Raw genomic sequence first — 14,422 nt, forward strand, 5'->3', positions numbered from 1 at the left:
AACTCCACAGGCCTTCCTCCAAATTACATCTTCCTTTCTGGCAGCTTACGGAGCAAAGATCTGACCCATTTCAGATTCTGGGTGAAATAACCCTTGAGAGGCAAAGTTCCTGGAAGACTGACTTTCAAAGGCTGAAGGAAAATCGGCATTTGCAAATGCAACCAGCTGAATAAGGATGTGTAGAGCCCGCCGCTCTCTCCCCACGGGGGTGGACATGGAATTGAGTATCCCCTGAAGAACCACTGGGAGACCCCATTCAATAAAACATTTTCTCTCTTTAAAGCATATGCAGGGGGTAAGTGTTTTGGGTGCTCATTAGGAAACTGAAATCTGAATCTGATGAATGCATGCCTAAATAATCTAAATAATGTTAAAGGACACAAAAGCCAGAAGCAAACTGGAGAAAGTCACTTCCTTACCCCCAGTTAGGTACCACGTTTTCCTGCTGCTTAGTTTGGCTTGTACAATCTCCTCCACGGGCAAGACTCTCCTTCATTACTCTAGGGACTCAAGGCTTACCCCGTCTTTAAGGATAAACTCAAATGCTGTGTCTTCCATAACCTCTTCCCCAACGTCCCTTCTCCCTCACCCTGTGTCTGAAACAGCAGTGTACTCCTCCCCTAGCACACCTCACTCTTTCAGGTGCAAAGAGAATACACAGCTCCCCTCCTCTGCTAGACTCTTAGCCTGTGGAGGACAAGGATTAAGAATTATATTTTACTCACCTCAGTATCCCACTTAATACCAAAAAAGAAAACAAAAAGACAAGAAAGAAAGAAAGAAAGAAAGAAAGAAAGAAAGAAAGAAAGAAAGAAAGAAAGAAAGAAAGAAAGAAAGAAGAAAGAAAGAAAGAAAGAAAGAAAGAAAGAAAGAAAGAAAGAAAGAAAGGAAGGAAAGAAAGGAAAGAAAGAAAGAAAGGAAGAAAGAAAGAAAGAAAGAAAGAAAAAAGTAAGACCTCTCACAATTGCCCTGAAAGTAGATTTGAAAGTAGGCTAAGGCTAGTCTTCCAAGCACAGTCCATAATTACACTTTCCATGTGTGCCTGCGTATTTTTTGATTCTGAGGCTAGATCCGACCCCCAAAATTATCTCTGAAGTACCCTAGAAACAACTCAGATAGGAGCTGGACTTGAGGGTGGGAGGGAAGGGGTCTGTGGGAGAGCAGTGAGAACTTCCACCAAGACGGAGGAAAGCAGGAACAGGGTCTTAAAACAGCAGCCCCTCACCTCAGCAAACACCGTGTATGGGAGGATGTTCAAAACAGAACTACTTCCATTGGTTCCCTTGGAAACTTGAGGGTTTGTGTTTTCTGACTCCAGCCTTCCCAGCTCAACTGAACTTTGCATATATCATCCCTGCAACACCCTGCACTGAGCATACTATGGACCAATGCCAAGTGGGAGATACCAACATGAGTAGAATACAGCCTAATTAAGCAGTGGGTATTTCTCAGTATAGTTTATCTTGCTTAAGGAATTCAGAGAACCACAGGAAGGTGAGATTCACAGGAAGGCAACATTAGCAGAGCTGTGAAGGGCAACTACAAATCGGCTTTGCAGACAGAAAATCACAGGGCCACTGCTGGCCCACAGTGTCCTCCTGCAACGAGGCAAGGGTTCCTGCTCTTCCAGGTCATTTCCTTCCATCAGTAAGCATTCACAGCAAGCCAGTTATTCGAGAACAAACACATTCCTGCCATGAGCTACAAAACTTTCATGGTAACTCTTCAAACTGATGCCATCTTCATTGTAAATGGCCACCCCTGCATCATGCACCTTCTTCCTTTGCAAGAAGGAAACTCCATGCTTAGGGAGATATGGAAACAAATGCTGCTCAAACTCATTTCCTACAACGTGGGGTGGGGGAGGGGGGAGGGGGAGAGGGGAAGGGTGGGAGGGGGAACCCACTCAACTATTCTTGTAGAGTGGTGGTTCTCAACTGGGCGCAATTTCCCCCCCAGTCTAAAGGACATTCCTAGGGGTTACTCTGGCTGGATCAGTGTCAGAAAAGTCCAAACTCCTGACTACAGTCTGATATACAGTTTGCATTTCTCCTTTTACAGCTTAAGGCGGGTGGTGGGAATGGGTCAAAAGCCTCTTATGCTGCCATCTTGGAGCAGAACCCAAAGCCAGCCAGCACAGGGGCGACTAAGTTTAAAATCAAAGCGGCTCACACTGGCCTCCCAAAACTTGGAAAAAGGGCTGCTTCTAGCATCTAGTGAGGTTGCGCTCCACAGCCTCCAGTGCAAAACACAGCTCCCCCACAACAAAGAATCATCCAGCCCAAAATGTCAGCAGTGCCAATGCTGAGAAGCCCTGGCATAAGGGGAAGACTGGCAAGCACACATGACAAGGGTTAAAATGGTGATGGCCTTGGGCTGGGGATGTGGCTCAAGCGGTAGCGCGCTCGCCTGGCATGCGTGCGGCCCGGGTTCGATCCTCAGCACCACATACCAACAAAGATGTGTCCGCCGAGAACTAAAAAATAAATATTAAAAAACAAAAATGGTGATGGCCTTGCTACATGGTCACAGTGATAAGGAAATGATGCACACTGGTAAAAATGATTCTGCAAAGACAGCACTGAGTTATTTGCAGTGGCTCCCAGACCTTTGCCAGGGTAAAAAGATACCAGCCACGTGTCACAGAATCCAACTGATAGTGTCCAGATTTACTGTCAGGTGACCACCCATCCTGATCTGCCTAAGAGTCTCCTGGTCTTACAGCCTGGTTCTAGGACCATGGGCTCAAAATTCTCAGGAAGACCTAGCCAAAGTCATCTGCCACTGGCTTTCTGCAACCAGGAAGTCCCACCTGCTCTGCTTCTCCGTGTCCAGCATCCTCTGTAACTCTCGAACCCGACACTCAAACTGGGACTTCTCGTCACCAAGGACACTCCTCCAGGCCTCCCACTGGCGCTCCTTCTCCAGCAGCTCATCATTCAGGGCCTCCAAATCCATGACCTGCTCCTCCAGCATCGTGCACGTGGTCTTCAGAGCCTCCATCGTCTGCAAATCAATACCACTGGGTCGTGCTTTGCAGCAAAACGTTTCCTAGGGGTTACTCTGGCTGGATCAGTTTCAGAAAAGCCCAGGCTCCTGACTATAGTCTGAAATACGGTTTGCATTTCTAAGGCGACTGGTGGGAATGGGTCAAAAGCCACTTGTGCTGCCATCTTGGAGCAGAACCCAAAGCCAGCCAGCACAGGGGCCACTAAGCTTAATATCAAAGTGGCTCACGCTGGCCTCCCAAAGCATCCAATTTTAATTTTAATCTTTGTTGGTTCTTTTTAGTTCTCCATGACAGTACAATGTATTTTGACATATCATAGATTATACATAGAGTATAACTTCCCATTTTTTTATTCTTCATCTTTTAAAATCAAAATTAAGAAGAACTACTATCTACTTTGTAAAGCCACTTTTTTAAATCTCAAAACCTTGGCAACAAGACATGATTGAAAAGGAGCCTGGTTACTGGACAAAACTTGTGTCTTAGAACCCTCCTTCCAAACCCTCGTGAGTGTCCTCCAGGGACCTCAGGGCCTTGCTTAGCCTCCTCACTTGCTTCTGGCTGGTAAGCTGCATCTCCCTCTCGGTGATCTCTCGGCGAAGATGGTCCACCTCACTTCGAAGCTGGACTATCTCATCGTTGGCACCAGATGCCTCATCGAGTTGTTTGGACAGATAGAAGTTTTGGTTGTTGAGTTCAGCGTTGTCCTCAGTCAGCTGGTTTAGCTGTTCCTCCAGGTCTGTGATGACCTGAAAGGGGAAAGGAATCCAGTAATGCTCCAACAGAATTAATTTTAAGCAATGAACTGCTTAAAAACCACACTAGCGATGGTTTTTGCACCTGCGTGACACTGGCAATCAAAGCACAGCTGTCTACCCATGAGGCCAGACCTCAATTCCCACACCCACCCAGGTCTCCACTACCCAGAGGGAGAAAAAGGAAAGTCTAGGTTCCTCGCTAACTCAGGGTTCATCTGGAAAACACAGCAAAGACAAATCAATCAAAAGAGGCTGCTGTGTGGATGAGGCAAGCTGACATGAGAGCAGGTTAAAATCAGGGGGACAAAAATACAAGGGAGGGGGAAACGCAAGCCATAAAAAATTTGCCAAGGTGTCACAATCACCTAGTTAGGCTAATGACCTCGACACCATCTACAGATGCTGTCATCAGAAATGGCCACAGTAGAGAGAGCCAAACCAAGTTCCTATCAAGGAATACTGACAGGGAAGGATACTGAGAGTTAGTTGAATAATTATCACAGGCAATGGATTTAATTTCATGTAATCAAGAGGAAAAAAATCTTAAGGGAAGCTTGGAAAAGTCCTGAAAATACAATACTGCATAACAGCATTGCTTCAATGGATTTTACTCTACAGTTAGCTCTCAGCCTATATGAAATTGTCATTTTTTTGAGAGAGATTTAATCTGGTTTTGCTAAATTATTTCCCTGTTCAATGGCAGAATGACTTCAATTCCAGTACATTTAGCTTTTCTATTCTCTTAGCTGAGGTTTAGTATCGGTGCTTGCAGTGAGCTTTTATATAAAACACTTTAGAAGTTTAAGGGCAATTTTCTAATAATAGTTGGAATGAGGCACAGGGGCTGTAAATTAAATTTTATGCAACGAAAAGAAGTAAATTAAACGGAAACGTCTTTAGCGTATGGTTACTTACTTTATGAAATGTTACCTTTGTTTCCACGACTAATTCCCTGTTTTAATCCACTCTGATTATCAATTTGAAAAGAAAACAATCTTTCCAAACCCATAAAGTTAGAGAACATCAATTAAGGACATTTGTTCAATGTGGCTTGGAAAACACAGCTTTTCATTTTGTTAACTGAGCTGAGAACCTTCTGAGGTAGGAAAGTGGTGTAGTAATTTGGTTTTTAATGTCAGAACCCATGTTGATTTTAACCTGAGGCACGCTGGCAGCTATAAGAGGGGGATAAAGGTTATTGGGTGAGGCACCTTCTTTATCAAGGGGGAAGGCATACATCTTTGTCATTCCTAGCAGACAGTTAACACCTTGAAGGGTCATTGTGTCACCCTTTCTGTGACATGGTCAACTCTCCCACAGTCAGTGGCAGTGAACAAACAACGACCTTGTGTTCAACTTATGCCTTTCTCTAGGGAGCAAACCCAACCAATCGGATGCTTTTGCTCCTGGCTTTAAGCCTCTCCACCAATTGACTGTGCTTCCTTCAACCTTTTCCCCAAAGACAGTGAGACTGTGGCAAACCAGCTGGGAGACAGGCTGCATAATGGATTCTGGAACCCAAATGGGCCACCTTGGGCTCAGCTGCAGAGGCATCTCCACCTGTGACAATATGTACATACTGGGCTGACTTCTCATACGTTTGTATTGTTTGAGTTTTCTTGTACACCTTTTGACCTTAATGTGTCCTGTGAAATATACGGAATAAAAATTAATGACCAGGGGCTGAAGCTGTAGCTCAGTGGCAGAGCACTGGCCTAGAATGTGTGAGGCACTGGGTTCGATCCTTAGCACCACATAAAGAGAAACAAAATGAAGGCATTCTGTCTATCAACCAAAAAAAAAAACTAATGACCAAAATGTTTAATTTTTCAAGCCTCTTGGGGAACAGACTATAGGAAAGAATGTAGAGAAGTATACAATTCTCACAGAATATATAAATTTACTCGCTAGTCAAAATGCCACTTAAGTCTTCCTTTGATTCATGAAAAAAAAATAGTTTATTATGAGCCCATTTCTGCCATATCTTCGTTTCTCCCTAAATTAGGTTATAAAGGGCTAAAGGAGAAACACATGGAAAAGCCGTGGGGGGAGGTTTTCACTTGCACTTCAATTGCAGGGGGATCATTGGAGTAGGAAGAGCCCCTCCATTTCCCTGTTGTCGCCCATGTCTCTGATTCCTATTCCCAGCTTGTGACTGCTGGTTCTATATTTGGTCATTGTCCCTATTTTGTGCATTTGACAATATGAGGATTCTGAATCCATGTCAAGCTCCCATGCAAAGATTTAAAGCATTTTAACTTCTTACACGTTCTGTCTGCTCATGTCACAGCACATCAGCTGTGGACCTGTTTCAAGTGGCTGGAGCTATAGTTAAGTGCTAGACACATCTATACACGCATATTAGTGAGTTTATAGGCGCAAAGCCGACTTGAAACACAGGCAGTAAATTAATGGTCCCAGTGGTTAAAAAAGAAAAGTATAATAGGCAATGTTTACAGTGTCCTTTGAAGTAGGTATTATTGTACCCCCATTTTATACATGGGGAAATTGGGGCAGCAGGGAGGGAGGTGACTTGCCCAGCGACATGCTGAGAGTGGATAACAAAGCCAGATGCAAAGCCGGCACTCAAAGTCAAGAACCTCTGCTCTTATCCCTACAGCATGCTGCTCCTCTCCAACAGGGAAAGAGCTATTTATTCCTCTTTTTTTCCCCCCCAGATCTTTGAAACTTGAAATGATCGACCACTCAGGGTAACCCTTCTTGCTTTTGAACCAGGTCATATGCAAGATGCTTAAGTCTATTTTGGGGCCATGAGTATGCTCTCTTTATACCAAGGGCAAGTGATCTGTTTATTGACAGACTTAGGTTAAGAGTCTGCTAACCTTTGAACCCCAAGGATAGAGGGTAACAAAGACAAACTGTAAGGCTGATTCCATCTCAACAGTAAAGATAAGGGAGATAGGTTCCTAAGGCAGGAGCCAGCCGAACTTCCTTATGTGCTATTTTTGCAGATAAGAAATCTTGCTGCTGTTTTCTAAGAGAGAACAGGGATATAAAGAATTATCTACTCTGTGTCCAATTTTTTTAAAAAATAAAAGTCTCTGTGTGGGGTTATCTGTTGGTTTTCAAGGCTGTCGTGCAAACCTCATGGTTCTGAAAAGGAGATCTTGACCCCTCATAGCTAACTAAGAGATCAGGAGAGGTGAGCTGCCAGGTGAATGTCCAGTGAACATTAGGGGTGAAGAAACCAGGCAAATAATGAGCATCAGGCTAAAACCACATAGGCCTGAAATCCTATTTTAATGCCTCGCTCTTTCCTGAAGGCAGCTATTTGCATATTATTTATTTTTAATCTTATAGCTGACAGATTGATTCATAATTAAAGCTGTGTCATATGTTTGCCCACCAACTCCCCTCTAAAACAGACTGAGGTAGGGTTTTAGGTGCCAGATTGAATCAAATCCTTTTTTAAATCCCTTCAAAATAGAGCAATGGTCTGAGCTTGACAAATTTTATTGCTCCAGCTTGTTGGAAGCTGCTAACTGGGTGCTCCTATCAATTGAGCTATTATGGGAAGGAGTTCTCACCAGAAACAAAGATGACATTTCCTAGCGGGGACAATTTTGGACAGCACCAAAAAGAAAGGAATATCCATCACTGTCTCCCAAAGCGTCTTTAAAGGGGCCTTGAACTTGCAAAAGTATCACTGATATCTGCTTTTGTGATTGAATGTGGCTCTAAAGTAGGGGTTTTCAAGAAGCAGACCATTTTCCAAGCTGGAGGTTATAAGCCCACGGTAATAACACTGCTCAGTGCCTCCCATGGACAAGGCCGTGTGCAAGCGCTTTGTGTGTCTCATCTCATTTAATCCCTGCAGGAAACCTACGAGGGAGGTATTATTACCAAACTCTGTGACTCAGTGTTTCCTAAATCTTACTGTTTCTGAAACTTAAATGTACACTGGAACTAAGCAGCTCTCTCTCTTCCATCACCCAGAGAACAGTTATTAAATTGATTATGTATCAGACAAGCAGTGGCATATTACAACTAAGTGTAGGCCATTTTATCCCCATTTTACAGACAAAGAAATGGAAGCTTGGGAGGATAATGTCGCATAGGTTACTAGGAGGCTAGTTTATCATTTGAGCTTAGTGCCTGACTCCAGAGAGCATGGCACAGACCATGAAGTCACCCAGTTGCTCAAGCTGACCTGTGGGTGGGGGTCACTTTCTCAGGTTCTCCCTCCCACTTGAGAAGGTCCCCCAGAACACCAGAGGTAAATGAAGCAATGATTAGAAGTCACTGTTCCAGGAAAAGGAAAGGTGGACAGTCCAAACATTATACAAATAAACCAGACACCAAATTCATCCCACCTCCTGGCACTTCCCATTAAAAACAGACATCCAATTGTTAAAATGGGGGGCAGTGTGGATTACAAAAGCGTAGCAGGGAACCTTTAAAGAGTGATGGGTATGTTCACCATTTTGATTCTTTTGGTTTCACAGGTACATCTACATTATAACACTATGTTAATTATATACCAATTATATCTCCATAAAGCTATAATTCCTTTTAATTTCTTACTCCAAAAGAAAGAGAGAAAAGAGAATTTCAGATAAATGAAACAAGATTACTGATGAATAATACATTTTAAAACCATTCAAGTTTCAAGAAAACTATGATCTGTATTCTACTCACTGATCATTCATGAATGTGTATGTAATATAAGCAAATAACTCTGGTATAAAAATAAGAAACCAAGACAACAAGAAACTAAAAACTAGGCAGAAGAGAAGAGATTACAGGAATAAGATCCACCAACTCCTTAAGGAAGGCAGGAGGGATGGAGAAATCAACAGGCATTTTAAGGCATGTCTACCCTGATCCAACCATCATATCTGGAAACATGAACCAAAAATCTGTCTGCCAAACAGAGGCATATTCCACTCCTGGCTATAAGCTCACCAAAAATAAGTATCTACAGCCACCAAAGGCCTGCAACAGGGATATTTTTCTAAACAGCTCCATGCATCATGGAAACAACCTAAAATGTCCATCAACAAGGAGAACTGATAAATAAACTACACAGATCTATTCATACGTTGCAAATACTACAGTAATAAAAAGAACAAACTATTGACAGAGGCAACAACATGAAGGGACCTCACAGACAATTTAAACAACAACAATAACAACTACTACTAAGCCCAAAAGAGCACATCCTCTCTGATTCCATTGACATGAAGTTCAAATACAGGCAAAACGAATCTATGGTATCAGAGACCAAAATTAGCAATAATACTTTGAGAAAAGGATGCCAATGAGAAATGAGTACCTGAGGGAGACTTCTGAGGGAAACATCTGCAGCTTTTTTCCTCCCCTTTTTGGTACTAAGGATTGAACCCAGGTTTCCCCACCTCCCCAGCCCTTTTTATTTCTCATTCTGAGACAGAGTCTCACTAAGTTACTTAGGACCTCACTAGGTTGCTGAGGTTAGCCTTGAACCTGCAATCCTCCTGCTTCAGCCCCCGTGTTGCTGGGATTATAGGCATGCGCCATTGCAGCCAGCTCAACATCCTGCATCTTGATCTGTACCACAATTGCACAGTTGTCTATAGGTGTAAAAATTTCACTGAGCTGTACACTTAGGATTAGTGTACTTTATGCACTTCACTATCTGCATTTTATATCTAATTTACCTAAATTTTTTTAAAAAACCACACACACAAACTGTTAGGACTTAATGTCCCAGTTATAGTAGCTAAAGAGGAAATAAAGAGCTCATCATCATAAAAACATAAAATATGTATGAAGGGAGGTGTTCCTGGAAATCCACAGATGCAAACAGTACAAACGAGGACAATATCACTAAGGACTAAGAGGTAATAAAGTGGTGAACAGACCAAAGAAAAGAGATGGGAACACAACTAGGGACAACATTCCCATCTTGTGAAATGGGCCTATTTTTGTCTTTCGTTTTGATAAAAAATAGACTCTGCATTTCCATTGACTCTACCTTATTATATAACCTATGAATGTTGTTTATCTGCTAATAAAATTTACTTCTCCTGATATAAGTACCTTTGCACAAAGGGCCCTAGGCCTTGAATTTGCATGTTACGAAGCCAGACTATGTCTGTTAGGAGTCCAGACATCTAGATGCACAGGAAAATTAGCTGGTCTTGACTCAGCAGAGGCAGCAGGCTGGAGAAGCCTTATGGATACAACTGTCCCTAGCATTTGGAGTCTCTGGCCTGGGGTGGCCCTGGAACCTTCCACACTGAAGGAGGAGGAGGAGTTGCCCTGGAGTTTCTGTGCTGTGGCTGAGATCCAGTGGTAGTTCCACAATGAGAATTATTCTGACCATCCCAGCTATCCTCTTCCCCCAAACATGAGGAATACTCTGGTTTTGATTTTTTAAAAAACTGATAGAACCCTGAGAAACTAGTTATTTGGTGCTCAAAAAAATTTGACTACATTATCTGCTTCATGTTGCAAGTTCATATCAAAATTCAGTCACTGGTATTATAAAGAGATGTCCCCTTTTCCTTCTTTGTTTTAGTTTCATAGTATTTTAGCCATCTTTGGTTAATTAATACTCACAGTACAGCTGTTACGAAGGGCATCAAATTTGCGCTGGATTTCATCTCTATGCGCCTAAAAGGTAAGAAGTTGATTATGAATTTTTCATAGGGTAGAAAGCAACTGTACATGCTACGGGTCAAACACAGAACACAATCTGCCTGGAAGGCCGAGAGTGCTGTTGCAGTAGCCCCAGCACCTGTTCCACAAGGACTCACTCATCAAGGCGCTCCCCACATCAAAAACAGGTTACAGGAATATACAACGCTGTTAATAACAGGGGACTATTGAGACCACACATGCACACCCTGTACACGTATTTCTACATTCCTATTGACATCTAGGGACTTCTGGAAGAAAAGGAAAAAAGCAATAAAGGATGCAGTTTGGACTCTCCTTCACTTGTCCTACCCACTGTTCTCTTCCCTCTAAACAACTCCTCCCCAGCCTTCTAGACACACACAAACACACACATACACACACACACACACACAGAGAGAGAGAGAGAGAGAGAGAGAGAGAGAGAGATGCAGACACAAGACAATTGCCAGGAAAAAGTAGAAATTTTTTTTTCCTTTTAAATCAAAAGCTGCTGAGATTCAGAAAATCTTACATTGACCTTGAAGCAAATGAACAGGCATTCTGTGAGGCAAAGCTGCTCCAAAACAGCAGTATTCACTTGAGTTGACAAAAATTTTTTGAGTGTATGGAGTATGCCTAGCAGTGTGGTAGGGTTAGGAACATGTGGCCTACACTTTCATTCTGGTGAGGAGAGACAGGAAATAGATAAGTGCATGACTGCAGACTGGATCAGACGCCATGAAGGGGTCAGTAAAAAAGAATAGGAGAGAGTTGATGGGAACTTAGACGAGGCAGCCAAGGGGTCTCTCTGAGGAGGTGACATGTACCTTGAAATCTACAGGAGGAGGAACTAACTTTCAAAATACAGGAGAGGGCAGAGGGCATAGCATTGGTAAAGTCCTCAGGCAAAAAAGGGTTTGGTGTATCTGATGAAGAAAAGCGCAGAGTGGCGACAGGGGGTTGCAAGCTTCAGAGTAGGACCCAGTGGCAAGCATGGAAAGTGAGGTTTTTTGATTTTTGGTTTGCTATATTCAATGAAATAGAATAAACAGGACAGAAAACATCAGAATATGCCTTGGTTAGTAAAGGTGAGCACTATCTTAGTAAACTTCTGTTATGATACCATAACTCATCAGATTCAGGTGGCTATCAATTATTAAGGTCGATCACTATTGTACATATCAGTGAGAAAGAAAGGTGTGTCAATTAAACCAGGGCATGTTCATGTCTAAAAAGAGTATAAAATGCATCCTGATGTCAGATGCCTTAAAATCAGTGAAATACACCATAGAGTTGGCCCTCTATCTATGGGTTCCACAACCACAGATACAGCTGTGGACAGGAAATAGTAGGGGGAAAAATTTACTTTCTTACTATATATATATATATATATATATATATATTCTTGTTATTACTCCCTAAACACTATACTATAACAACTAATTACATAATGTTTACATTATATTAGGTATTATGAGTAATCTATATTTAAAGTACATGAGGAGATGCACATAGATTCTATGCAAATACTAAGCCATTTCATATAAGGGACTTGAGCATGTGCAGATTTTGGTATGTGTGGGGTATGGTCCTGCTAAGAATCCCCTCCCCATACCAAGGGATGAGTGTATACACATTTAACGAAAAGGATTTGCAGATGGCTTGGGGGTGGACGCAAAAGAGGAATCAAAGACATTCTTGAGAAATTAAGTAGATTATGGTATCATTTGCTGAGCTATGAAAACCCAAAGAACTATCTAGTTTCAGGCAGAGGTAAAAGTGGTCCTTCTCTTAAAAATAAAAAAAAAAAAAGAACTTATGACAACTCAAAAATTTTAGATCTATTATGTATATTTCTCATAAATTAAGGTAAGCTTATAATAGCAGATTACATACTTTAGAAGAAAAGTAAAATTGAAGAGACAGCAATAGAAACTACCCAAAATGAAACATAGAAAAAAGAGACTTAAAAAATGAACAGAGCATCAGTGAGCTGTGAGACAACTTTGAGAGGTCTAATATGCACATAGTTAGTGTCTCTGAAGTTATACACAGGTGAGACAGAAAAAAAAATGTTTGAAGAATAATGGCCACAAATTTCCCAAAGTTGATGAAAGCCATCAAAACACAGATACAAAATGTTCAAAGAACCATTAGCACACACAAAAAATAGAAGAAGAAGAAGAAGAAGAGAATTAACCTGAAGTACATAGTGATCAAACTGCTTAAAACCATGAGTAAAGGGGGAAATATTAAAACAAACCAGAAAAGAAAGACCTGTTACATTTAGAGAAACAAAGACAAGACAGATTTATCATAAAAGATAGAATATGGGGGGGGAGCTAGAATAGCAAAATCTTTTAAGTACTGAAAGAAAAAAAAATAACTATCAACCTAGAATTCTATACGCAGCAAAAATCTTTCAAAAAATGAAGATGAAATAAAGGCCTTCTCAGACATACCAGAGCTGAAAGAATTTGTCACCACCAGACTTACACTATATTAAAGGAAGTATTTTGGTCAGAAGGAAAATGACAACAGAAATTTGGACCTACACAAAAGAATGAAGAGCACTGGATAAATGATAAAACAAAATAAAGAAAAAACAGATAGTTACATGGACAGATTAATAAATAAAGTTCAAACTAACTTCCCAAATAATTTGTCCATGTTTTTAATGGACTAAATTAATGAATCATAACTTTTCAAAAATTTTTTCAATCCAATTTCTGCTGGGTGATATAGTCTAGATACTGAAATGTCCCCAAAGGTCCATGTGTTAAGGTTTAGTCCACAGAGTGGCACCATTAGAAGGTTCTGTTGTCCTTTAGGTGGTAGGACTAGTGGAAGGCCCTTACATCCCTGGGGGGCATGCCCCTGAGAGGGACTGGGGACCCTGGCTTCATCGTCTTCCTCCATCTTTGCTTTCTGCTCATGAGTTGAGCCATGTTGATCCACCATGTACCCTCCATGTGCTGCCTTGCCACAGGCCCAAACAAAAGGAATCAATCAGTCCTGGACTGGAACAGCCAAAACTGTGAGCCAAAATAAGCTTTGCCTCTTTATAAGGTAATTATCTCAATATTTTGTTATGATGGTAATTATGAAACATAAGAACATGGCCATCTGCACTATTGTTGAGATCTCATTTGTGATCAATAACACAAGCAGCCTGAGGCCAGCAGCAGCCTGGCCCCAAGGACCACCCAACCCCCTCTAGTGCATTCCAAGATAAAAGGCAAGGATCCTTCCTAGAGGAACCATAAGCCCTTACATTAATCAACTTTAGGTCAGGGGTCAACAAACCTTTTCTTAAAATATATTGAGTTTGCTGGAACTTTGGTGGACTCAGATCTGAACTCATAGACCAAGAGCAGCCATAGATAAATGAAATTCAAAGGAATCGACTCCTTTGAAGTATAAACAGTGATCATAAAAACAAATTCACTGGCCTATACATGGAGACAAAAACCCTGTTCCACTTTCTTCTTATGTTCTACTTTCTTATTAATAGCATAGTTTACAAATAACACTGCACCATTAAAAACTCATTTATCTGTCCCATTGGAATCTAAAATTTCAATCACTAATAAGAGTTCATTTCCATTAAAATGAACCATATGGTTTTTGGATCATTTCAGCACATCAAATAACAATTCTTTCTGAAAGTACAATGTAATAAACTACAATCGCTAGGACTTTTGATTTATTATTGATTATGAAAAAAAAACTGATCCTGTCAAGGAAGCTAGAAATACTATAAGCACTAAACTACTGAACTGATTTGAGTAAGAAAATAGTTAAAAAATACATGATTCAAGTTTCTTTACAATAAATTGTGTAAAAAAAAACAAAACCAAAGGTCACAAAATAAAATATACAAGGCCAGTAAAATACATAAGATAAACTTTGGATTCTCTCAATGAAAAATATGAATGCTAACTGGGTATTAGGCACTACAGGGAATAATATCTACACACTTAAAAATGATTGAGGGTCCCAGAGAGTGCAAATGTTAAAAGATAAAAAG

General features: G+C 41.1%; 1 protein-coding gene across 3 annotated transcripts in view; it reads right to left on the bottom strand.

Annotated features, from left to right (window-relative positions):
• Positions 1-14,422, bottom strand: part of Cit (citron rho-interacting serine/threonine kinase) — a 157,953-nt gene that overhangs the window by 31,799 nt on the left and 111,732 nt on the right. For all 3 annotated transcript variants that reach the window (XM_026403400.2, XM_026403399.2, XM_026403398.2), the window contains 3 exons: positions 10,333-10,386; positions 3,562-3,759; positions 2,813-3,006 (listed from right to left, as the gene is read on the bottom strand). In XM_026403400.2, the coding sequence (XP_026259185.1) occupies positions 2,813-3,006; positions 3,562-3,759; positions 10,333-10,386 (446 nt within the window). The remainder of the gene's footprint in view (positions 1-2,812; positions 3,007-3,561; positions 3,760-10,332; positions 10,387-14,422) is intronic.

The sequence above is a fragment of the Urocitellus parryii genome, chromosome 3 (genome assembly GCF_045843805.1).
Source record: "Urocitellus parryii isolate mUroPar1 chromosome 3, mUroPar1.hap1, whole genome shotgun sequence".
NCBI lineage: Eukaryota > Metazoa > Chordata > Mammalia > Rodentia > Sciuridae > Urocitellus > Urocitellus parryii.